General features: G+C 48.4%; 2 protein-coding genes across 2 annotated transcripts in view; one reads left to right on the top strand and one right to left on the bottom strand.

The window, feature by feature from the left end:
- Positions 1 to 25,899, top strand: part of LOC119965474 (polymeric immunoglobulin receptor-like) — a 610,457-nt gene that overhangs the window by 60,086 nt on the left and 524,472 nt on the right. The window lies entirely within an intron of this gene.
- Positions 1 to 25,899, bottom strand: part of LOC119976729 (immunoglobulin alpha-2 heavy chain-like) — a 103,377-nt gene that overhangs the window by 77,042 nt on the left and 436 nt on the right. Inside the window, exon 2 of the mRNA XM_038817461.1 lies at positions 8,200 to 8,544. Within this exon, the coding sequence (XP_038673389.1) occupies positions 8,200 to 8,544 (345 nt within the window). The remainder of the gene's footprint in view (positions 1 to 8,199; positions 8,545 to 25,899) is intronic.

Below are 25,899 nucleotides of genomic sequence, written 5' to 3'. Positions count from 1 at the left end.
AGGAGGTTTGATAGAGATGTTCAAAATCACTGGAGTTCTGACCAGAGCAGACAGGGAGAAACTGTTCCACTTTCTGAAAAGATTGAGAGACAGAGGGCAAAAAAATAATTTGCAAAAACGACAATTGCGAAATGAAGAAAAAACTTCTTCCACACAGCGAGCAGTTAGGGTCTGGAATGTACTGTCTGAGAGCGTGGTGGAGGCAGATTCACACAGCGAGTGGTTAGGGTCTGGAATGTACTGTCTGAGAGTGTGGTGGAGGCAGATTCACACAGCGAGTGGTTAGGATCTGGAATCTACTGTCTGAGTGTGGTGGAGACAGATTCACACAGCAAGTGGTTAGGATCTGGAATGTTCTGTCTGAAAGTGTGGTGGAGGCAAATTGACACAGCGAGTGGTTAGGATCCGGAATGTTCTGTCTGAGAGTGTGATGTAGACAGATTCACACAGCGAGTGGTGAGGGACAGAGTCAGGTTTAGAGAAGGTGCCAAGGAGTGTAGACCAAGTTGGAGGGAAGTACCAGGGGGCAGTCTGTTCACCCCCCATGGTGGGGACTTCAAACCTTTTCAACCTCCAAAGCCACCTCCTTATAAACCAAACCCTCAGAGACTGGCTCAGTTAGAGACTGAGAGACAATGCATGTTGGCCATGTTACAGAAACATGGAAAACTGTTGTGGTCCATGGAATGCCAAAGAGAGTCTGAGCTGAGAAGTCTCCGGCTGTGTTGGAGGACGAATCGGTGTTGGCCGCCCCAGATTTTTCCAAACTGCAGAACTGAGCAGAATCCTTTTGAATCTCTGTCCCAAAAGAGGGCAATTCTCTGTCAAATCTCAGTTTGAACTCCCTTCAGGTACACAAAGCAGTTAGTGAGTACTGAAAACCTGAATACAGAGCTGGGGAGGGGGGATCATTCCAGATCCCTCTTCTATTAAAGGTACCAGACCAGTCAAAGGCCTCAGGAAAATGCTGCTCTAATATTCTGTGTAACTGAGACAAGTTGTTGGTGAGTCTGCTGAAGCTGACCACATATCAGAAACTCAGCAGGATTGAAGTTCTCCTTCCAGATGGAATCCCACAGCCTGAGAATCCAGCCTGAATGGCCCAGCTTGAAGATCTAACCCAACTGATGGTTCAACACATCGCATTCTGAAGAGATCACTGCCGACAAAAACCTCAACCTCAGCAGCAAAGATCCTTAAATATCTCACACCCAGTTTAATCCCCATCATTTCGATCCTTTCCCTTCCCCCCTGTGTGTCTGTCTTGTGTGCATGTGGCTGGAGGGTGGGACTGTGATTGGGGAACATTTATATTAATAGATCACTGTTATATTATTTCCATTATCTGTTCATCTTGTTCTCTTTATATAAATAAACATTTTTTTAATGTTTTACTTTCCAATCCTGTGCTGATAACTCATTGGAGAGGTCAAGGGTCAAAGATCTCAGGAAAGTACACAAGTTACTGGTTAATTCACTTATGTTGAGACTCCGGGGTCTGTGGGGCTGGAACTGACCGTGCCCTGGCCCAGGGTGTCGTAACAAAATGTATCGCCGTTCCTTCACTGTCGCTGGGTCACAATCCTGGAACTCCCTCCCTAACAGCAGTACCTACACCACATGGAGTGCAGCAGCTCACCACCACCTTCTCCAGGGCAGTTAGGGATGGCACCTTGCCAATAAAGTGAATATAAAACAAAACAGTTTGAAGCACCACATTGGCAATAACCAGCGTAAACAAAGGAGTCAAAGAATTTATATTCTGGAAGATAAGTTCAAGAAGATTCCATCTGTGAGCAAAACAACTTGAGAATCATGGAAATTGTACTTACTGGTTACATTCAGCTGTGATCCATTCCCACTGATATCTCCCCACACGGAGCAGTAATAGACGGCAGTGTCACTGGGCTGCACGTTGCTGATTGTCAGGATGAAGGTTTTATTGGACGTGTCTCGGGAAGGATGGAAACGCTCAGTGAAACCCGGACTCCGTTGTGTGTTGTTCTTTATATCATGTGTTAAAACCCTCTCCATATCTTTCCCTGGCAGCTCCCGGTTCCAGTGAACATCGGTGTGTGTCACTGCGGCGTTCCGCATGGTGCACTGTAACCGTGCAGTCTGACCCTCTGTGACACGTTCCAGACTCGGGGACTGGATAAGGACTGGAGGATTCGCACCTTTAAGAGAAAAATATCAACAAGTTAAACACCAGTCTGAAGGTTCCAAAGTGTTTAAAGAGAATGTTCGGTATTAAAAAGAGAGAACCAGATTCTAAGACTGAACCAATGGGCTGATTCATTCAAATAAAGCAAAATATATTTGTGAGAATAAATAAAAAATCAGTTGCTTAATTGTTTAGGATCGAATCTTGTTGAAAAGAGACACATTGTTGAAGTATTTCATTTTGTACTCATCGAGAAAAACACAGTTTAATTTCAAAGAATCACAATTTATTCTTCAGGGGGAAATGGTGCCAATGGGTGACACTGCAGCGCAGTGGTTATCACTGTTGTTTCACTGCTCTCAGGTTCCAGGTTTGATTCCCGGCTTGGGTCACTGTCTGTGCGGAGTCTGCACATTCTCCCTGTGTCAGCGTGGGTTTCCTCCGGGTGCTCCGTTTCCTCACATACATCCCGAAAAATGTGGTGCGGGATTCTGCGGGAATCGGCGGGGTGGCCAACTCTAGCGAGAAGGAGTGGCGTGAATCACAGGCCGGCAAGGAAGGGGAATGGTGCCAAGCCAACCGGTGCCGAAGGGCCTCTGCCGGCCGGCACAAGTTAGCGCATGCGTGGTAGCGCCAGCATGTGCTGGTGGGGGGAGCTCATCTCCGCGTCTGTCATGGCGGAGGAACAGCAGCCGACGCGGAGGAATAGAGTGCCCCCACGGCGCAGGCCTGTCCGCGGATCGGTGGGCCCCGATGGTGGGCCAGACCCCCGTGGGGGCGCCTCCTGGGGCCAGATCCCCCCACTCATCCCCCCCCCCCCCCCCCCCCCCCGAGGACACCGGAGGCCGCCCGCGCCACGAGGTCCCGCTTGTAAGGACCTACTCTAAATTACGCCGGCGGGATCGGCAACAAACGGGCGGCCACTCGGCCCATCACAGGCCGGAGAATTGCCTGATGGCCGGGAGGGCCGATTCCCACCCACGCCAAATCTCCGGCACTGGAGAATTCGGCAGCCAGCTGGGGCGGGATTCACACCGTCCCCCATCGATTCTCCGACTTGGCAGGGTGTTGCAGAAACCTGCCCGTGTTGTTTGGAAATTAGGACATTCTGAATTCTCCCTCTGTGTACCCGAACTGCCGTCCGGAATGTGGCGACTCGGAGCATTTTACAGTAACTTCATAGCAGTGTTAATGTAAGACTACTTGTGACAATAAAAATTACTTAAAAAGACATCAACTCTGATTGGCTGAAACAATGCCATGGAGAATACCGCAAATTCAAGGCTCCCAAATCTCCTGTTGAATTCAAATAAAGGAACACGGCTTGAACATATTCCTTTTGTTTGCAGACAGCCGGTCTCTGATTGTCTCACTTGGAGCAAATGTAAATGAGACACATCAGCTCTTGTTTAAATACATTGGAGGTCAATGTCAATCAGTTGAAACATATTGTTCCAACACCCTGGGTCAGTGCACGGTCAATTCCAGCCCCACTTGACCCAGTGTCACAACACGGTTGATGTTAAACTTTATTTTACAATTCCCGAGGTCTTCTGCTGCCCAAGAAATACAGTCACCAGGTTTGTAAATTTAAACATAATTAACTTCTTATTAAAAATAACTATAATTAAATAAGCAACAAATACAACTGGTTAACTATTATGTAATATCCAGCACCCCCACCCTTGTGTTCCTTACTCTGCACAAATTAAAGGTCATGTACCAAAAAAGATAGAGACCAAATAATAGAAATAGGAACTGAGGGAACAACAGGAATGCCGCTGGGAATGTGAATAGGAATAGCAGCGTCAGTGAGCAGAGTGATGTGAGTCTGGATGGACGGCAGCTCCTGATTACACCTCCCAGTCTCAGGCTCTCCCCACACCCTGTCCCCACTCATGGAGCCCCACATCTCCCAATCCCTCCTCTGACATTCCAGCTCCTCTGCTTCTCTGCTCTGTGCTCCGGTGCTGCAGAAATGTTGCCGGAAATTCCCTAATCCCCTCCCCATCCAGCTCACTGCTTCCCTCGGAATGATCACCTTTCCCTGACACTGAATCCTCACAACCATTCTGCTGCCGTGTACAGTCAGCCCCCCCCCCTCACACCCACCTCACCCCCCACCTCACCCCCCCACCTCACCCCCCCCCACCTCACCCCTCACGCCACCCCCCCCCCCCCCCACCTCACCCCCAAACTGAGTGTATCCCGTTCTCCAATCCGGATTCAGTTCCCAACACTGAGGCAAATGATGGTTGATCCAGGAGAGCTGCCAGAGCCAAGGCCACGGCCCCACGGCTGCCTCAGCTGTACGGGGGGGGGGGGGGGGGGGGATGGGGGGGAGGGGGGGGGGCATCGCTGGGATACCCCAGATCCAGGGGTAACAGATGGCACGCATGTCCACTTGCTCGCACCGGGGCATCAGAGAGTTCCCTTCACCAACCGAAAGGGATTCCACTCCCTGAACCTCCAACCTGTGTGCGACCACCACATGGAGATCGTGCTCGTGTGTGCACACTTCCCCGGGAGTGTGCACGACAGCTGCCTAACCCTAATTGGGGTTTACTCTTGGGGTATATGAGGACCTTTGCTGTTTGGAGGACAGTGTTAGTGGTCTGATTAGTACGTTTGCAGATGACATCAGGTTGTTGGAATTGTGGATAGCGATGAGGACTCTCAGAGGATACGGCAGGATATAGATCGTTTAAAGACTTGGGCTCAATATGAGGTACTGCTTTTTGGAAGGTCTAACATATTTGAGAAATATGCAGTAAATGCCAGAACCGTTGAGAATATTGACAGGCAGAAGGATCTGGGTGTACAGGTACACAGGTCAGTGGAAGTGGCAAAACAGGTGGAGAAGGTTGTCAAGGAGTCAGACGGACTGCCTGTCTTCATCGGTCAGGCAATTGAGCATAAAAATTGGCAAGTCATGCTCTAGTTGTACAGAACCTTAGTTCGGCCACTTGGAATACAGTGTTTAATTCTGGTCGCCACACTACCAGAAGGATGTGGAGGATTTGGAGAGGGTATAGCAGAAGTTTATCAGGATGTTGCCTGGTATGGAGAGCATTGCCTATAAGGAGAGGTTGGAGAAACATGGTTTGTTCTCACTAGAGCGGCGGACGTTGAGGGGCAACTGATAGAAGTCTCCAAAATTATGAGGGGCATGGACAGAGTAGAGAAGCAAAAGCTTTATCCCAGGATGGAAGAGTCTAGGGAGCACAGGTTTAAGATGTAAGGGGCAAAGTTTAGAGGAGATGTGCAAGGGAATTTTTATTACACGGAGGGTCGCGTGAAACTCGCTGTAGGAGAAGATGGTGAACGCAGATACGAAAGTGATGTTTATGGGGCACCTTGACAAATCCATAAATAGGATGGGAATAGAGGGATAAGTACCCCGGAAGTGTAGAAGGTTTTCAGTTCGATTGCAATATAGGGGCTGTTTAGCTCACAGGGCTAATCGCTGGCTTTGAAAGCAGACCAAGGCAAGCCAGCAGCACGGTTTGCTTCCCGTAACAGCCTCCCTGAACAGGTGCCGGAATGTGGCGACTAGGGGCTTTTCACAGTAACTTCATTTGAAGCCTACTCGTGACAATAAGCGATTTTCATTTCATTTCATATGGACGGTGCAGGCTTGGAGCTGAAGGGGAGGTCCTGTGCTGTACTTTTCTTTGTTCTTAAAGCTGCAATGAAGGAGTCGTCAATGTGAGGTCATCGTTCAATTTAACCATTTATTTGTTTACAGAGTGATGGCCAACAGGATCTGGTATCTGTATTTGGAGAGTCACTGGAGTGTAGATAATTGGTGAGGGATGGTGTTTAGTCCTCGCTGGGCAGGTCATGGAACATCACATTGGGATACAGATTATATAATTAATGGGAGGAGCCAGGTCTGCATGTGGCTTTCACAGTTTTGTCAGAGGATTTGAGTCCGATAAGACAGAAGGATTTTCAGGTTGTTCCTGAAAGGGCCTCTCTCATTGAACGTCTGCACAGAGAACATTGAGTAATCCTGATTGTCAACTTTATTTATGAATGGATTTTGAACTGTAGTGGGTTGCTTATTTGGAATATATATATTGGTACAAAGAACAAAGACGAACAAAGAAAATTATAGCACAGGAACAGGCCCTTCGGCCCTCTCAGCCTGCGCCGATCCAGATCCTTTATCTAAACCTGTCATTTATTTTCCAAGGATCTACTTCCCTCTGTTCCCGCCCGTTCATATATCAGTCCAGATGCATCTTAAATGATGCTATAGTGCCCGCCTCTACCACCTCCGCTGGCAAAGCGTTCCTGGCACCCCCAGGTGTAGGGCATGAGGTAAGTTTTTCTCCATTTATTTATGAACTGTTTCTCTGATAAATGTAGTTATTTCGTTGCTGTTGATGTGGTTAAAGGGGCCGGGTTAGCTCAAACCCCCTCAAAAGGGGCTGTTTAGCTCACTGGGCTAAATCACTGGCTTTGAAACCAGACCAAGACAAGCCAGCAGCACGGTTAGATTCCTGTAACAGCCTCCCCGAACAGGTGCCGGAATGTGGTGACTAGGGGCTTTTCACAGTAACTTCATTTGAATGCCTACTCGTGACAATAAGCGATTTTCATTTTCAATTGCCCTGACAGCTGGTTTGTGATGCAGAGCAAGGCCAGCAGCGTGGGTTCAATTCCCGTATAGGCTGAGGTTATTCATGAAGGACCCGCCTTCCTAGGTGGGGATTAGGTCAGTGTCAGAGTGGATGTTTGGCACACACAAGGCCCCAGGTTCAATTCCCGTGTCCCCACCCGAACTGTATGAAGGCCCCGCCTTCCCAACCTTACCCCTCGCCTGAGGTGAGGGTGACCCTCAGGTTAAATAACCACCAGTCAGCTCTCCCCCTCAAAGGGGAAAGCAGCCAATGTTCATCTGGGACGATGGGGACTTTACACTTACTGACAATGTGGTTAATTCTGTGCTTAAATTAAAGTTTGTTTCAACATAAATGATACCTATTGGTCAGTCATCACTCCTGGGGTGAAATATCCTTTCCTCACAGTTTGATGAATTGTAAATTGTTTGGGGTTTCCTGGCCGGGATCCTAACAAAAGTTGGGGTCTGGTCCGGGATCCTCCCAACTCCCCACCATCATTCCTGACTGGATGTGAAAAGACAGCTGTGCTTAGATCTGACCGTCTGTCCACTCGTCCCCACACAATCCATGCTCATTTCACACACACATTCTCAGCAACCGAGCCATTTCTTTGTCTCCACAATCAAACCATCCATTGGACTGACTCTTGCTGCTGGCAATTGGGAGCCACCTCCTGCCCACTGCCAGCTCCTGATCCTGCAATCAGTCTTCACTCTCACCCACAACACTGGCACTCCACTGATCAACATCATAACTGATATCTGTGTGAATGTGATGGCCACTGTCTATCCCTCCTCAGAATCTTTCACCTCTCCACTCTGTTTAACACCACTGAGCACAGGTTCCTGTTTAAAAGTCTCTGATCCACATTCCAGCCCCTGGCACTGCTCTCTCACGGTCCCACTCCTGCTGCTCACATCATCCACATTATATCAGCACCAAAGGATTTCTCCTCCAGTGTCTGAATGATCGTCTCTGCTGTGTCCCCAGGGCACCATCCCTGGCTCCCTCCTCATCCTCATTTCACCCTCAGAAACCTGGTCAACATTCCCATCTTCACCATCACTCAGATCAGTCTCTCCACCTCCTCCATTGATCCCAATGTTCTTCCCACTCTCTCCAAATGTCTGTCCAACATTCGGACTCGGCTGAGACAAAGTTTCTGTGCAGCTCAGTAAACAGCCAGACGGCACTAACCTCCCCAGACACCCCCTCAGGATAAAGCCAGAGATGTGGAACTTTGGGGAATTGCTGAAGCTGAGCTCAGCTTCTTCCCCACAGTGAACCCATCAGTAAGATCACTTTACATCACCTCCTAGCTCTTCATCATCACAAACTCATCTCCAATTCACTCATCTGGAAGAGGTTATTGCTGTGGGTAATTGGAATGAAAACTCTACTTACTGGTTACATTCAGCCGGCTTCCATTCCCATAGATCCCTCCCCGCATTGAGCAGTAATAGACGGCAGTGTCACTGGGCTGCACGTTGCTGATTGTCAGGATGAAGCTGTTGGAGTCGATGTGTCTGGAAGGCTGGAAACGCTCAGAGTAACCTGAATACCGGTATACGTTATTCCGTGCATAATGTACTAAAATCCACTCCCTCTGTTTCCCTGGCAGCTCCCGGTACCAATAAACATTTCTGTCTCTCACTGCGGCGTTCTGCATGGAGCACTGTAACCGTGCAGTCTGACCCTCTGTGACATGTTCCACACTCGGAGACTGGATAAGGACTGGATCAGTCGCACCTTTCAGAGAAAAACAAAATCAGTGAGTTAAATTCTGAGCTGAAAGTTTGCTGTGAGTATTTAAAGGGACAGTCCAGGCAGTAGAAGTTCTGTGTTAAAGAGAGGAAACAGCTTCTGAGACTGATCTAGTTGTGTTAGTTTGTTAATGATTTCTATCCTGGGGGTTACTCTGTGCTGATCTCAGCAGTACAGATGTGTTGATATAATTGTGAAATGCAATATTGTTCTCACACTGTGGAACAGCTCTCTCAAACACACTGACCTCTCCCAGTTAGTGTCTAAATGAATTCCTGGGATGTGGGTGTCGCTGGCTAGGCCAGCTTTTATTACCCATCCCTAATTGCCCTGAAGGAGGCGGTGGTGAGCTGCCTTCTTGAACTGCTGCAGTCCATGGAGATTGGAGCTATCTTTACTGAACCAATAGTGGGAGAGTGTTTCTCACAATAGGAAGCAGGTTTGGGAATTAGAATGGGAAGTGTCTGCAACATTCGAAGAGACAGTCAGACATTTAAAGGGACAGGACCACCCCACGGATCAACAGAACCACAGCCTATTGGGTTTGTGAAAACTGAGGCCTCTCCACAGGTTAGGCTCCGGGGGGTCAGATTGGGAGGAATGTCGTCTCTATCCCTCCATTCCTCAGGGACTGGGATCTTTACCAGCTGCTACTGCAACACGGTGGGCATGGGAGTGGGGGTAACTGAGAGAGACTGGAAATACATTTGAGGGAGCCAAACCCTGTCCCTCCAACTGACAGTTTTAATATTGGTAAGGGGCACGGAGCCAGTGGGGGTCCCAGGAGAGGCAAATCGAGGGAAATACAGCTCAGGTGGTGAGTGAGCCAATGAATCTCTCAGGAAGGTGTTGGGTGGCACAGTGGTTAGCACTGCTGCCTCACTCCGCCAGGGACGCGGGTTCAATTCCGGCCTCAGGTGACGGTGCAGAGTTTGTACATTCTCCCCGTCTCTGTGTGGGTTTCCTCAGGGAGCTCCGGGTTTCCTCCCACAGCCCAGAGATGTGCAGGTTAGGTGGCTTGGCCATGTGCGGGGTTACCGGAATAGGACGGGGATAGGACGGGGTAGTGAGCCTGGGTGCAGTGCTCTGTCACTACAGACTTGATGGGCCGAATAGCCTCCGGCTGCACTGTAAATTCTCTAGCTCCAAGCAGAGTTGGTCTTTATGGACAGAATGTGCTGTGGGACCCATGGACCCTCCACTCCAACGGACCCCTGACTCTTGGACCTGTCCACACACCAGCTCCTAAGCATGGAAGTGATTGATGCATTCGGTGACCCTCTCCACTCCACAATCAGGTGCCACGCTGCTGTCAGGATAACACACGGCCCACCCAATCAGAGCACCCATAGGTGACCCCTTTGAGGAAGAGGACAGGGGCCACAGAGCCTGTCGCTGACACGGATTACAGCAGCCACCGTTACCCCTGTTGACAGGGACGGGTGGTGTGTGGTGAAGATAGAGGCTCATCAGTGTCACTCTCTGATTGGGACAGGGGTGCAATGCGGATGGCAACATATCTTGGGAGGGGGGCAGAGGGGGGCTGAGGGGTGAGGGTGGGTTGGGGGATGTGGTGAGGGTGATGCTGAAGTACAACTCGGGGTCACTGTGTAACCTGGTGGTGTTGGATGGACAAGGGAATGCCCATCTTGCTGACATGTTTTCCCCTTCCTGCCTGCAGAGAATGAATTTTGGAGGACAACCAGCTAAGCTCACTATCTACTGGGCAACCTCAGCAGATCTGACAGCATCTGTGGAGAGAGAAGGGAGCTAACGTTTCCAGTCTGAGTGACTCTTTGTCAAAGCGGCTGCTCTGTCAGACCGGGCTCCATCCCCGGTTCTTCCTGGACACCCTCCTCATTGTCCTCGTCAGACGTGACCTGCCATTGTTCCTCCTCCTCCTCCAGAATGTCACTCCTCTGCTGCACAGTATTTTGAGGAGACAGCATCCAGCACAGTTTTGGAAACCCTCCTAGGGCTCAGCAGCTACCAGGAGCGTCATTGAGCAGTGCATCAGTGTTTCCAAGATGCATTTCCAATGCCTGGACCGCTCCGGTCGATCTGTCCAATATCGCCCCAGGAGGCTCTCAGAAAGGCCAATCAAAGTTCACCATCAGAGATTGAAGTAACAACAGCATTGGATGGTCAAATAGCCAAAACTATCCTTGAGAATGAGGGTAATTCCGAGGAATTGTTTGGTGGGAATTCATTAATTGATGCCCAGGAGGAAGACACAGGGTTACACAGTTAGCCCAGTCAGCTCTCACAGAGGTTGAGGCTGAGGGGTTCCAGAATGCTGGGATGTTAGGAATGGAGAACTGATGGGAATGTTGGGACATCCTCACAGACCTGCGGATGAGAAATGGTCGTTGGTCATCAGATTGTGGGACCGCCGAAATTGATTGGGAAATATGGTGAGGAGGTCATGAGATTACATTGGTAGGACATGTGGGAATTCGGAAAACTCAGGAATCAGTCAACAGGCATTTCTCCTGATCAGGACTGTATCAGGATGCAGTGAAATTCTGTAGAACCTGTTCTAACTGCCAGGTAATAGGCAAACCACAAGATGTGACTAAACCACCAACTTTAATACCCATATCAGTGTTTGAAGAACCAGTTAGTCAGGTATCGGTAGATTGTGAGGGACCATTGCCTAAAATGAAGGCAGGGAATCAGTACATTCTTACAGTCATGGGTAGGGCAACCTAATTTCCATAAGTTAGAACTTGAAGAACAATTACAATTAATGAAATAGTGGGAACGTTGACACAGATCTTCACACGCTGTGGCCTACCCTCAGAAACACAATCTGACCAGGGTTCAAACTCTGTCTGACATTTTCCGCAGCATAATTCATAGTTTCTGGTATCTATTGTGACCACAGAGGAGACCACACGAGAGGCTTAGAGAAACTGGTTATTTATGATTCAACTAACTGTTTAGACGATGTGTACAGGTCCCAATCGGGACTTCTCCACCCAGCCCCTAATCGGGCCAAGCTTTTATACACAGTGTCCATTGCTCCGCTGATGGGGCCCCGGCCCCTCAATGGGGAAGCTCGTACTCAACGCGACTCACAGGGAGAGTAATTTGTCCGACCCCGTAGGCCTCATGTGGGTCATAACAGTTTCAAACAATTAGAATCAACCGTCTATCCTCCACAAACTCAGGAGCTTTGGAGAGATATCACAAATTCTCAAAACCATGATTAGGGCCGATTGCCATGAATATTCAACAAGGGATTTTTTACTATTTTCCCCCAGGGATTCTCTGAGCGAATCTACTGGGTTTAGTCCATTTGAATTGGTCAATGGCCATGAAGTACGGGGTCCGTTAGAGTTGATGAAAGTGAAGTTTCGGAAACAGAAAGCTGAATCCTCAATGTGGGATTATGTGTCCATGTTTCTGGAAAGACCCACAAGAGTTTGTCAGGTCGCCCGAGAGCATTGAAAGGTTTCGGGAGAAAGACTGAAAATGTGGACAGACAAACGTGCCAGATCCAGAACATTCCGTCTGGAGATGAGGGGCTGGTATTGTTACCTTTCCAGGGTGACCCTCTGAAAGTGAAATTCAGCGGCCCCAAAAGGTAGTTAGCGGGGGGGGGTGAGTGAGGTAACGTATCCAATAGATACTCCAGACCGCAGGAAGATGGGCTGATTATACCACAGAAATATGTTGAAAAAATACCATCTCAGGAAAGGAGATAAGAAGGAACCAACGTGTCAGGTGGTGCAAGTAGTGGAAGAGATCAGAGATAATAATAGTGAGTCAGGGGAAGGGACAGAGATAGTAAGAGTGAGGCAGGGGAAGGGACAGAGATAGTAAGAGTGAGGCAGGGGAAGGGACAGAGATGGTAAGAGTGAGGCAGGGGAAGGGACAGAGATAGTAAGAGTGAGGCAGGGGAGAGAACAGAGATAGTAAGAGTGAGGCAGGGGAAGGGACAGAGATCGTAAGAGTGAGACAGGGGAAGGGACAGAGATAGTAAGAGTGAGGCCGGGGAAGGGACAGACATAGTAAGAGTGAGGCGGGGAAGGGACAGAGATAGTAAGAGTGAGACAGGGGAAGGGACAGAGATAGTAAGAGTGAGGCCGGGGAAGGGACAGACATAGTAAGAGTGAGGCAGGGGAAGGGACAGAGATAGAGTGAGGCAGGGGAAGGGACAGAGATAGTAAGAGTGAGGCCGGGGAAGGGACAGAGATAGTAAGAGTGAGGCAGGGGAAGGGTCAGAGATAGTAAGAGTGAGACAGGGGAAGGGACAGAGATAGTAAGAATGAGGCAGGGGAAGGGTCAGAGATAGTAAGAGTGAGACAGGGGAAGGGACAGAGATAGTAAGAGTGAGGCAGGGGAGAGAACGGAGATAGTAAGAGTGAGATAGTAAAGAGGAGCAACAAAAAGATGTCATGATGGTCCTGCAGAAGAATAGGAAGATTTGTTGGGACACAGTGGGGTGCATGACACTAACTCAACATGATACAGACGTAGGTGACTCCAACCCAATAAAACACCATCCATATCGACTGAACCATCAGAAAGGGGCTCAGAATGAAGCAGAAATCCAACACATGCTGGACAATCATTTCAGTGAGTGAGTAAGAGAAGCTGGAGTTCGCCGGTCACGTTAGTCCCTCAGCTGGATGGGACAAACCCGTCTGTATAGACAACCGGAAAGTCAATGCCATCACCAAAACGGATTTGTATCCCATTCCCGGGATGGAGGCTGGATCGATAGGATCGGCAGTGCCTTGTGCCTTTGGAAAGTTGATTTGTTAAAGGGGCATTGGCAGGTTCCTTTAACGCCCAGAGTTAAAGAGATTTCCACCTTTGTGACTCCAGGGGGATGGTATCAGTGGAAAGTGATGATCAGATTTATTAACACACGAGCCACATTTCAATGACTCAGACATTAAGCAGTTGCTCGGGGGGCCTAACTGTGTGATCTGTTTGCACTGTAGAATCATCATGTTTCACTGTGATCATCCCTCTTATTCTTCCAATGTCCAATCAGTAAAGCTCGAACCAGTTTGACCTTTGCTCAGAAGACAATCCCTCCATCCCGGGATCTTCCTGGTGAACCATCTCTGAACTGCCTCCACTGGAATAAAGGCGCTGGATTCTCTGCTGCCTGCCTCCTTCCTCCAAGTCATTAATCTATATTGTAAACAGTGTGGGTCCCAGCACTGATCCCTGTGGGACCCACTGGTTACAGGTTACCAACCTGAAAAAGATCCCCTTATCCCCACTCCCTGTTTCCTGCCCATTAGCCAATTCTCTCTCCATGTCTATACCCCACCTCCAACACCATGGGCCTCTTACCTTATAACTTAACCTTTTGTGAGTTACCTTGTGACCACCTTCTGGAAGTCCAAATAAAAACATCTACAGGTTCCCCTCTATTCACGGATTGAGACTTCCTCAAAAAACCCCAATAAATGAGTCAGACACGATTTCCCTTTCATGAAGCCACGCTGACTCTGCTGTTTAGATTATTCACTGGAGGCGGTTCAGTGAAGGTCAGGCTAATTGGCCGATAGTTACCTGCTTATTGCTTCCTGACTTTTTGAGTAGAGGAGTCTCATTGGCAGTTTTCCAATCCTCTGATAATTTTCCGCAATCCAAAGACTATTTGTAAATTACAACCAATGCATCCGCTATCTCTGTGGCTACTTCTTTTAGGGTCCTGGGGCACAAGCCATCATGGCCAAGGGACTGATCTGCCTTTTCCCCATTAGTTTGTCTATTACTACTTCTCTAACAATGGTGATGGTATTTAATTCCTCCCCCGTATTCTTTAGTATTAATGGGGTGTTTGAAGCATCTTCCGCCATAAAGACTGATGCAAAATATCTGTTTAACCCCTCTGTCATTTCCTTGTTCCCCATAACTTTCTCCCCAGATTCATTTTCTAAGGTGCCTACACTTTGACCTCTCTCTTCCTTTTGATATATTTAAAGAAGCTCTTATTGTCAGTTATTTTATATTTCCCATTAGTTTTCCCTCAGAGTTTATTTCCTCTCTCTTTATTATCTTTTTAATCCTCCTTTTATAGATTCTGAATTTATGACTCTTTATATGGATTTTCTTTCAACTTAATACTCTCCTTAACTTCCATGGTCAGTCATAAGTAGTTTAATCCTCTCTTCAAATCTTTCCTCCTTACTGTGAGAGTCATGAATTACTGCTTTCAATGTCTGGCACTGCTTGTTTACTGTCTTTCCTGTTAATCTATCCACCCCGTCCACTTTAGCTGACTCTCTCCTCATTTCGTTGTAATTCCCCTTATTTAAGTTAAACACACTTGTTTCTGACCCACATTTCTCACTCTCAAACTGAATAGTAACATTTATTGTGTTATGATCACTACTTCCTGGGTGAACTTTCACTCTGGGATCATTGATTAAACCTGCTGCATTACCCATTATCAGATCCATGAAAGCCTGTTCCCTGATTTGATCCATGACATATTGCTCTCCGAATCTATCCCTAATGTAATCTATGAATTTGTTGCTCCAACTACCCTTTCCAACGTGATTAAAAAGAACAAAGAACAAAGAAAAGCACCACACAGGATCAGGCCCTTCGGCTCTCCAAGCCTGTGCCAACCAAGCTGCCCGTCTAAACTAAAACCTTCTACACTTCCGGGTCCGTAGCCCTCTATTCCCATCCTATTCATGTATTTGTCAAGATGCCCCTGAAACGTCACTATCGTCCCTGCTTCCACAACCTCCTCCAGCAGCGAATTCCAGGCACCCACTACCCTCTGTGTAAAGATCTTGACTCGTACATCTCCTCTAAACCATGCCCCTCGCAGCTTAAACCTATGGCCCCTAGTAACTGACCCCTCTACCCTGGGGAAAAGCCTCTGGCGATCCACTCTATCTATGCCCCTCATGATTTTGTAGATCTCTATCAGGTCGCCCCTCACCCTCTGTCGTTCAAGTGAGAACAAACCGAGTTTATTCAACCTCTCCTCATAGCTAATGCCCTCCATCCCAGGCAATATCCTGATAAATCTCTTCTGCACCCTCTCTAAAGCCTCCACATCCTTCTGGTAATGTGGCGACCAGAATTGAACACTATACTCCAAGTGTGGTCTAACTAGGTTTCTATACAGCTACATGACTTGCCAATTCTTATACTCAATGCCCGGCCAATGAAGGCAAGCATGCCATATGCCTTCTTGACTACCTTGTCCACCTGTATTGTCCCTTTCAGTGACCTGTGGACCTGTACACCTCAATCTCTCTGACTGTCAATACTCTTGAGGGTTCTACCATTCACTGTATATTCCCTACCTGTATTAGACCTCCCAAAATGCATTACCTCACATTTGTCCGGATTAAACTCCATCTGCCATCTCTCCTCCCAAGTCTCCAAACTATCTAAATCCTGCGGTATCCTCTGACAGTCCTCATCGCTATCCGCAATTCCACCAACCTTTGTGTCGTCTTTGTGTTACTAATAAGACCAGTTACATTTTCCTCCAAATCAATTATAAATACTACAAACAGCAAAGTTCCTCGCACTGAATCATGTGGAACACCAATAGTCACAGCCCTCCAATCAGAAAAGCACCCTTCCATTGCTACTCTCTGCCTTCTATGACCTAGCCAGTTCTGTATCCATCTTGCCAGCTCAGCTCTGATCCCGTGTGACTTCATTTTTTGTACCAGTCTGCATGAGTGACCTTGTCAAAGGCCTTACTGAAGTCCATACATACAACATCCACTGTCCTACCTGCATCAATCATCTTTGTGACCTCCTCGATAAACTCTATCAAGTTAGTGAGACACAACCTTCCCTTCACAAAACCATGCTGCCTCTCGCTAATGCTATGATGATATTCGGCAAGATTTAGGATGTATAGGATGGGGAAGGAAACTGCAGGGGATGGGTACAATCGAAATGTGGAGCTTTTTCAAGGAACAGCTACTGCGTGTCCTTGATAAGTATGTACCTGTCAGGCAGGGAGGAAGTTGTCGAGCAAGGGAACCGTGGTTTACTAAGGAAGTTGAAGCACTTGTCAAGAGGAAGAAGAAGGCTTATGTTAGGATGAGACATGAAGGCTCAGTTAGGGCACTTGAGAGTTACAAGTTAGCCAGGAAGGACCTAAAGGGAGAGTTAAGAAGAGCGAGGAGAGGACACGAAATGTCGTTGGCGGATAGGATCAAGGAAAACCCTAAGGCTTTCTATAGGTATATCAGGAACAAAAGAATGACTAGAGTAAGATTAGGGCCAATCAAGGATAGTAGTGGAAAGTTGTGTGTGGAATCAGAGGAGATAGGGGAAGCGTTAAATGGATATTTTTCATCAGTGTTTACACTGGAGAAAGACAATGTTGTCGAGGAGAACACTCAGGTTCAGTCGACCAGGCTAGATGGAATTGAGGTTCAAAAGGAGGAGGTGTTAGCAATTTTGGAAAATGTCAAAATAGATAAGTCCCCTGGGCCAGATGGGATTTATCCTAGGATTCTCTGGGAAGCCAGGGAGGAGATTGCAGAGCCTTTGTCCTTGATCTTTATGTCGTCTTTGTCAACAGAAATAGTGCCGGAAGACTGGAGGATAGCAAATGCTGTACCCTTGTTCAAGAAGGGGAGTAGAGACAACCCTGGTAATTATAGACCTGTGAGCCTTACTTCGGTTGTGGGTAAAATGTTGGAAAAGGTTATAAGAGATAGGGTTTATAATCATCTTGAAAAGAACAAGTTGATTAGCGATAGTCAACACGGTTTTGTGAAGGGTAGGTCATGCCTCACAAACCTTATTGAGTTTTTTGAGAAGGTGACCAAACAGGTGGATCAGGGTAAAGCTGTTGATGTGGTGTATATGGATTTCAGTAAGGCGTTTGATAAGGTTCCCCACGGTAGGCTATTGCAGAAAATAAGGAAGTATGGAATTGAAGGTGATTTAGCGGTTTGGATCAGTAATTGGCTAGCTGAAAGAAGACAGAGGGTGGTGGTTGATGGAAAATGTTCATCCTGGAGTTCAGTTACTAGTGGTGTACTGCAAGGATCTGTTTTGGGGCCACTGCTGTTTGTCATTTTTATAAATGACCTGGAAGAGGGTGTAGAAGGATGGGTTAGTAAATTTGCAGATGACACGAAGGTCGGTGGAGTTGTGGATAGGGCTGAAGGATGTTATAGGATACAGAGGGACATAGATAAGCTGCAGAGCTGGGCTGAGAGGTGGCAGATGGAGTTTAATGCGGAAAAGTGTGAGGTGGTTCACTTTGGAAGGAGTAACAGGAATGCAGAGTACTGGGCTAATGGCAAGATTCTTGGTAGTGTAGATGAACAGAGAGACCTCGGCATCCAGGTACATAAATCCCTGAAAGTTGCCACCTAGGTTAATAGGGCTTTTAAGAAGGCATATGGTGTGCGAGCCTTTATAAGCAGGGGTATTGAGTTTCGGAGCCACAAGGTCATGCTGCAGCTGTACATAACTCTGGTGCGGCCGCACCTGGAGTACTGCGTGCAGTTCTGGTCACCACATTATAGGAAGGATGTGGAAGCTTTGGAAAGGGTTCAGAGGAGATTTACTAGGATGTTGCCTGGTATGGAGGGAAGGTCTTACGAGGAAAGGCTCAGGGAATTGAGGTTGTTTTCGTTAGAGAGGAGAAGGCTGAGTGGTGACTTAATAGAGACATATAAGATAGTCAGAGGGTTAGATAGGGTGGACAGTGAGAGTCTTTTTCCTCGGATGGTGATGACCAACACGAGGGGACATAGCTTTAAATTGAGGGGTGATAGATATAGGACAGATGTCAGAGGCAGTTTCTTTACTCAGAGAGTAGTCGGGGTGTGGAACGCCCTGCCTGCAACAGTAGTAGACTCGCCAACTTTAAGGGCATTTAAGTGGTCACTGGATAGACATATGGATGAAAATGGAATAGTGTAGGTCAGATAGGCTTCAGATGGTTTCACAGGTCGGCGCAACATCGAGGGCCGAAGGGCCCGTACTGCGCTGTTGTGTTCTATGTTCTATGTTCTATGTTCTATGTTCTAATACGTCCACTTGCTTCCAAATGGGAGTTGATCCTGTGTCGAAGAATTCTCTCCAGTAAGTTCCTTACCACTGACGTAAGGCTCACCGGCCTGTAGTTCCCTGGATTACCCTCACTACACTCCCGAAACAAAGGAATAACATTGGCTATCCTCCAGTCCTCCGGGACATCACCTGAAAACAGTGAGGATCCAAAGATTTCTGTCAAGGCCTCAGCAATTTCCTCTCTTGCCTCCTTCAGTATTCTGGAGTAGATCCCATCAGGCCCTGGGGACTTATCCACCTTAATATGTTTCAAGATCTCATTGTGACCCAGGCTATCTACACATCCTTCTCCGATCTCAACATCCACCAATTCCTTTTCTTTGGTGAATACTGATGCAAAGTATTAATTTAGTACCTCGCCCATTTCCTCTGGTTCCACACATAGATTCCCTCCCCTCTCCTTCAGTGGGCCAACCCTCTCCCTGGCTACCCTCTTGCTTTTTATGTACGTGTAGAAAGCCTGGGGATTTTCCTTAACCCCATTTGCCGATGGCTTTTTGTGACCCCTTTTAGCCCTTGTGATTCCTTGCTTGAGTTTCTTCCTACTTTCCTTATATTCCACACAGGCTTTGTCTCTTCCCTGCCTTCGAGCCCTGACAAATGCCTCCTTTATCTTTTTGACGAGGCCTGCAATTAAACCAATCAGCATGAAGATTACAGTCACCCATTAATAATAATTATAATAATAATCTTATAATCTTATAATAATAATAATAATACTCTGGTTTAGCAAAGTGGGCTAAACAGCTGGCTTGTAATGCAGAACAATGCCAGCAGTGCGGGTTCAATTCCCGGACCGGCCTCCCCAAACAGATGCCAGAATGTGGTGACTAGGGACGTTTCACAGTAACTTCTTTGAAGCCTACTCGTGACAATAAGCAATTATTATTATTATTAGTATTGTCACAAGAAGGCTTACATTAACACTGCAATAAAGTTACTATGTAAAGCCCCTAGTTGTCACATTCCGGTGCCTGTTCAGGTACACAGTGGGAGAATACAGAATATCCAAATTGCCTAACAGCACATCTTTCGGGACTAGTGGGAGGAAACCGGAGCACCCGGAGGAAACCCACGCAGACTCGGGGAGAATGTGCAGACTCCGCACAGACAGTGACCCAAGCCGGGAATCGAACCTGGAATCCTGGAACTGTGAAGTAACAGTGCTAACCACTGTGTTACCGTGCCGGCCGTGTGTTTGTGACATCCGCTAACTTTGAAATTGTCCCCTGCACACCAAGATCTCGATCATTCATGTGTATCAGGAAAAACAATGTCCCACACATTGACACAGTGGTTAGCACTGCTGCTTCACATTGCCACTGACATCTGAGCTCTGCAATTGAGGCCCCAGGGTTTCATCCACAGTCGCTAACTGTCAGGGTCCATTCCCAGAATCTCCAGCTTCCCCCCTTGATACTTGTTTGTGTTCCCAGCACCCAGATTGGCTGTCAGCCTGGGTGGGTTTCCTGTGGATTTAGTAATGAATAATGAGACAGGTCTAATTTTTTAAAAATAAATTTAGATTACCCAATTATTTTTTCCAATTATGGGGCAATTTAGTGTGGCCAATCCACCTACTCTGCACATTTTTGGGTTGTGGGGCGAAAACCCACACAGACACGGGGAGAATGTGCAAACTCCACACGGACAGTGACCCAGAGCCGGGATCGAACCTGGGACCTCAGCGCCGTGAGGCAGCTGTATTAACAACTAGTCCACCGTGCTGCCCTGAGACAGGTCTAATTAACCATCTGACTGTGAGGGACATTGAGTAAACACTGACCATAACATGGTAAATTTTGATATTAAGTTTGAGACAAATTTCACACACAAACAAAGCTTTAAAATTAGGTAAGGCTGCCTTTAATGAAAAGTGGAACGAGGAGAATGTGTTAAACTGGGAAGTTGAAACAAGCTATTGACTCATAAACCTACAGAAAAACAGGGGGAAGTGTTGAAATAAATATCCAGTACAATATAATGCAATAGATAACAGTGATAACAAAAATGCACACTTACAAAGTTAAGCAATTGTTTCTGTAAAGCTAAAGGAAGAAGCTTCACACAGAGCAAGAAAACAAAATGTGAGAAGTATAAAAAAACAATAGAATAAAAATAATTTGATCATCATTGTCTGAACCAATATTTATTTCCCGTTTCACATTGTTCCTCAGAAGGTGGTGGTCAGCTGCTTTCTTGAACCGCTGCAGTCTGTCTGAGGTAGGGACACCCACAGTGCAGTTAGGAAGGGGTTAGCTGGTAGAGCCTGTGTGTTTGGAAGATGCTGTTTAAGGAGTCTTGGTGAGTTGCTGCAGTGCATCTTGTCGATGGTGCACATGGCTGCCAGTGTGTGTCGGTGGTGGAGGGAGTGAATATTGAAGGTGGTGGATGGAGTGGGTGCCCACCAAGTGGGACCTCTTTGACCTTCATGGTGTCAAACCTCTTGAGCTGCACTCACCCAGGCAAGTGGAGAGTATTCCATCACTCTCCTGACTTGTGCCTTGTAGATGGTGGAGAGACTTTGGGGAGTCAGGAGGTGAGTTACTAACCACAGGATTCCTGTCCCCTGACTCTCCATAGTATTTCTATAGTTATATAGCTGACCACCACCTTCCCAATGGCAGAGAGATGGACAATTAATATTGGTCTGACAACGATGATCATGTGGCATGAAAGGAAAAAACACTGGTGAAAGGACAAATCAATCATTTTGTTGTACAAAAATGTTTAGGGAAGAGTGACCATAATTTTACATAAACTTTGAAAGTGATGTTGTTTAATTTGAAACTAGGGTCTTAAATGTTAACAATGGAAACTATGGAGGTATGAGGGGGAAATTGGCAGTGGTGGATTCGCAAAAAAGCATTAAAAGCTCTGGACACGAGACATGGAAGAGACTGATGAAGACCCCATTATCCATGATCAGAATGGCTGCACGAGGTCTCTACAGAACAATGGGATGTCTTTCTGGGCCCCCACACAACTCAAGGTACTTGTAAAAAACTTTCTCAGACTAATTACCATCTCTAGAAGACAAAGGGACATAATGACTCTCTCATCTCAGGGTCCCTGCCTATAGTAGCCGAGACAGACAAGTACATAGCAGTTCCTTGAAGTACACATCAGGCAGTTAAAAGCTTGAGTGTTGGCCATTCTGTAATTTTCTCTCTCTCTCTCAGTCTGATTGTCGGTCGGTCTGTGTGCGACGCTGAGGAACAGAAGCTGGAAGCTTACCACAATCCCTGGAGGTTATACAGTGACCAGGGCAGGGTTGAAAAATGGTTGCATCTGGAAAAAGAACTGAAACCTCTCTATTGAGCTACAGGACAGCTGAACCGAAGAATCAACTCTTCATCAGTAGAAGACAACCTGACAGAAATCTATTAGTCACGGCTGCAACACAACATCATCGACAACTCATAACTAAAGGACCTCCCGATAACTTTGTATTTATATCTGTTTCTAATCCATATGAATGTAGATACATGTGTTCTAACATTTTAGAACACCAGAGTTTTTTTCTGGTTAATGAACTTTATCAATCTTAACTGAAGAAACGCTGGTTGAATTGGCTCCTTTTTAAACAGATCTATTGGGTCTGGAAAAGGTGCTGATGGGAAGGGAACCTTGTCAGATTAAACCTTTGTTGTTCCCAGCAGAGGGTGGGTTGGATAAAGATGTGGAACCAGCCATCCCCCCTCACCCGGGTTTGTGACAATGAGTGGGGATCACAGCCGGATGGTGATGAATCGAGGGGTCTCCCCTCGATCAATAACTTTTGGGGAACTCCACCTGCTGGTCATGACAACTCACAAAGCAATTCAAATCCTCATTCAGCCTGTCCATTATTTCTCTGAGGAACAGATTCAAGTTTATCAGACACCATTCATTCGATATTCCCTTGCCTTTCCTTCGGAACGTGTCGAACAGATAAATGGGAATAATGATAAAAGGACTCAATGTTAACTGGGCTTTCTCTCCGAATAGATGCTGCCAGACCTGCTGAATATTTCCAGAATTCTCTGTTCTTGTTTCAGATTCATCATCTTTCTCTTGCAGGTGATCCTCTGACCATATATCTGCCCCATCACTAAGACAGGGCAGCACGATAGCACAAGTGGCTTGCACAGTGGCTTCACAGTGCCAGAGTCCCAGGGTTGATTCCCTGCTAGGTCACTGTACGGAGTCTGCACGTTCTCCCTGTGTCTGCGTGGGTTTCCTCCGGGTGCTCCGGTTTCCTTTCACAGTCCAAAGACGTGTAGGTTAGGTGGATTGGCCATTCTAAATTGCCCTTAATGTTCAAAAAAGGTTAGGAATCAGAATCCAATGTCAGAATGGCCCCCTTCTGCACTGTGTGTTCTATGTTCTATGTTAAATCCCTCGTGTGCTTTTCTCGTACAAAATTGGCCTTGTTAAATCAGGCAGAAAAGAACTCCCAATAAGAATGAAGATATATTTTTCCCACCCCCATCTCTACAGGACACTGTGGAGGGTCCACACTCTGCAATCACCCTTGGATCATCACAATATCACAAGGACAGTGAGGTTCCACTTTGATGCAGAAAATGGTGTTTCCCCTTTCTGGCCCGGTTTGCACTTCTTGTTGTGAGAAGGCAGGACTGAACTCTGGGAGATTAAACAATCACATTCCCGGCAGAGAGCCTTTCCCTTTGAGCGGCAGATTGGGAGATGATGAGGATGTCCCTCACTATATTCTGTCTGTGAAACAGGTATGAAATGAAAATCGCTTATTGTCATAAGTAGGCTTCAAATGAAGTTACTGTGAAAAGCCCCTAGTCACCACATTCCGGTGCCTGTTCGGGGAGGCTGGTACGGGAATTGAACCGAGTTGCTGGCCTGCTTTCAAAGCCAGCGATTTAGCCCTGTGCTAAACAGCCCCTGAGGCTGGATTCTCCGTTCCTGTGGCTAAATAGCGGCTCAAATGGAAAATGTGCGGGAGGTTCACGTCAAAGAAATCGGCTGGGACCCCTCACCAATTCCGGTACCGGTGAGGGCTGAGTATTGGTGCCGCCTCCCATGCCGATAGCGGACGGAGAATGGCCGGGTCCTCGGCCAATCATTAACACGGCAGACGGCCTGCAGCGGTCGCTCCGTACAACATGGAGCCGACGGTGCGCGGTCCCAACCGGCCATCCGCGACCCCACAGCCCACCCCCTGGCCACAGCCCACCCCCTGGCCACAGCCTGGCCACAGCCCACCCCCTGGCCACCCCACAGCCCACCCCCTGGCCACAGCCCACCCCCTGGCCACCCCCTGGCCACAGCCTGGCCACAGCCTGGCCACAGCCTGGCCACCCCCTGGCCACAGCCCACCCCCTGGCCACCCCCTGGCCACAGCCCACCCCCTGGCCACAGCCCACCCCCTGGCCACAGCCTGGCCACCCCCTGGCCACAGCCCACCCCCCGGCCACAGCGCACCCCCCCTGGCCACCCCACAGCCCACCCCCTGGCCACAGACAACCCCCTGGCCACAGCCCACCCCCTGGCCACCCCCTGGCCACCCCCTAGCCACAGCCCACCCCCTGGCCACAGCCCACCCCCTGGCCACCCCCTAGCCACAGCCCACCCCCTGGCCACAGCCCACCCCCTGGCCACCCCCTAGCCACAGCCCACCCCCTGGCCACAGCCCACCCCCTGGCCACAGCCCACCCCCTGGCCACCCCCTGGCCACAGCCCACCCCCTGGCCACCCCCTGGCCACCCCCTGCCCACCCCCTACCCACCCCCTGCCCACCCCCTGGCCACAGCCCACCCCCTGGCCACAGCCTTGCCACAGCCCACCCCCTGGCCACAGCCCACCCTCTGGCCACCCCCTGGCCACAGCCCACCCCCTGGCCACCCCCTGGCCACAGCCCACCCCCTGGCCACCCCCTGGCCACCCCACAGCCCGCCCCCTGGCCACCCCCTGGCCACCCCCTGGCCCCTCCCTGCCCACCCCACAGCCCACCCCCTGCCCACCCCTTGGCCACAGCCTGGCCACCCCCTGCCCACCCCCCACCAGTCCCCCCAGCCCTGGCTGAAGCCCCCCGTCCAGCGGCATGTATCCCGGCCGGGTTTGTCGGTGATGGACACAGTCCGCAGCCGGCACGCCAGGTTCACTATTTGAGGGACCAGACGTGTCCCGCGGTGTCGGGAATCTTCCCATCAGGCAGGGAGCATCGTGTGGGGGCCAGTCGATGGCATTGCGACTGAGCGCAGTGCGAGTCACGGTGATGCCAGTTCGGAGGGGCGGGGCATGGCTGACCAGCCTCAAACCGGCGCGGCCCCGATTTCAGTGTCAGAGCTCATTCTCCGCCCGATCGCCAAACATGATATCAGCGTCCGGCTGCGGAGAATCCCGCCCATGGTGAGAGTACAGGCTGACATTCTACAGCAGCAGTGAAGCTAATGTGTCAGCCTGGCTCAGTTTGGGGCACTTGTATCCCTCAGTCAGAAAGCGGTGGGTTTAGCTGCCTTTTCAGGAAGTTGAGCTCTCAATTAAAGCTGCCATTCTGGGAAATGAGAGAGAGAAAAGCATTGTGTCATCATTCAGATGTGACATTGAGACCGCGACATTGAGCTGACCGATTAGGTGATTCAATCCAATATTAAACATCCCAAACAACAATTTTAAAATAAACAGTACACGTTCTCCATCTCCTGACCATCATTTGTCCGTCAGTTAAAACCCTCACACAGCACCTCTAACACCTTAATCTCTGGGGAAAGTTACTGAAATTGAATAGCTACAGGGTTTGGTGTCACAACAGAGCCAGAACTTCAAACTGATTCATTGCCTGCAGAGGTTTTGACAAATTAAATGCTATTGATGAAGGAAAATTGTTTTGTGTGTCTGCTTGTTCCAACTAGGAGAACTCTGCTCTGAATCACAACGTTATAAACACAGCTTTTAAAAAGTCTGCAGGTAGCTATTCAAATCCTACCCAATTACACGCATTTAATATGCAGATTAATTCAATCCATTCTAAATATACCAACTTAATGTCCAGACTGTCACTCAAACCCATTGTTACATCAAATGAATAACAGAGAAGAATGGGAAAACCGAGGTTTCTGACCCGTGTTCCCAGTCTGTGTAACTCTGTGTCCGGCTTGGGTCCCTGTCTGTGCGGAGTCTGCACATCCTCCCCGTGTATGCGTGGGTTTCCTCCGGGTGCTCCGGTTTCCTCCCACAGTCCAAAGATGTGCAAGTTAGGTAGATTGGACATGATAAATTGCCCTTAGTGTCCAAAATTGCCCTCAGTGTTGGGTGGGGTTACTGGGTTATGGG

The sequence above is a fragment of the Scyliorhinus canicula genome, chromosome 1 (assembly GCF_902713615.1).
Source record: "Scyliorhinus canicula chromosome 1, sScyCan1.1, whole genome shotgun sequence".
Lineage (NCBI taxonomy): Eukaryota > Metazoa > Chordata > Chondrichthyes > Carcharhiniformes > Scyliorhinidae > Scyliorhinus > Scyliorhinus canicula.
This window is presented reverse-complemented; position numbering and strand designations above follow the sequence as displayed.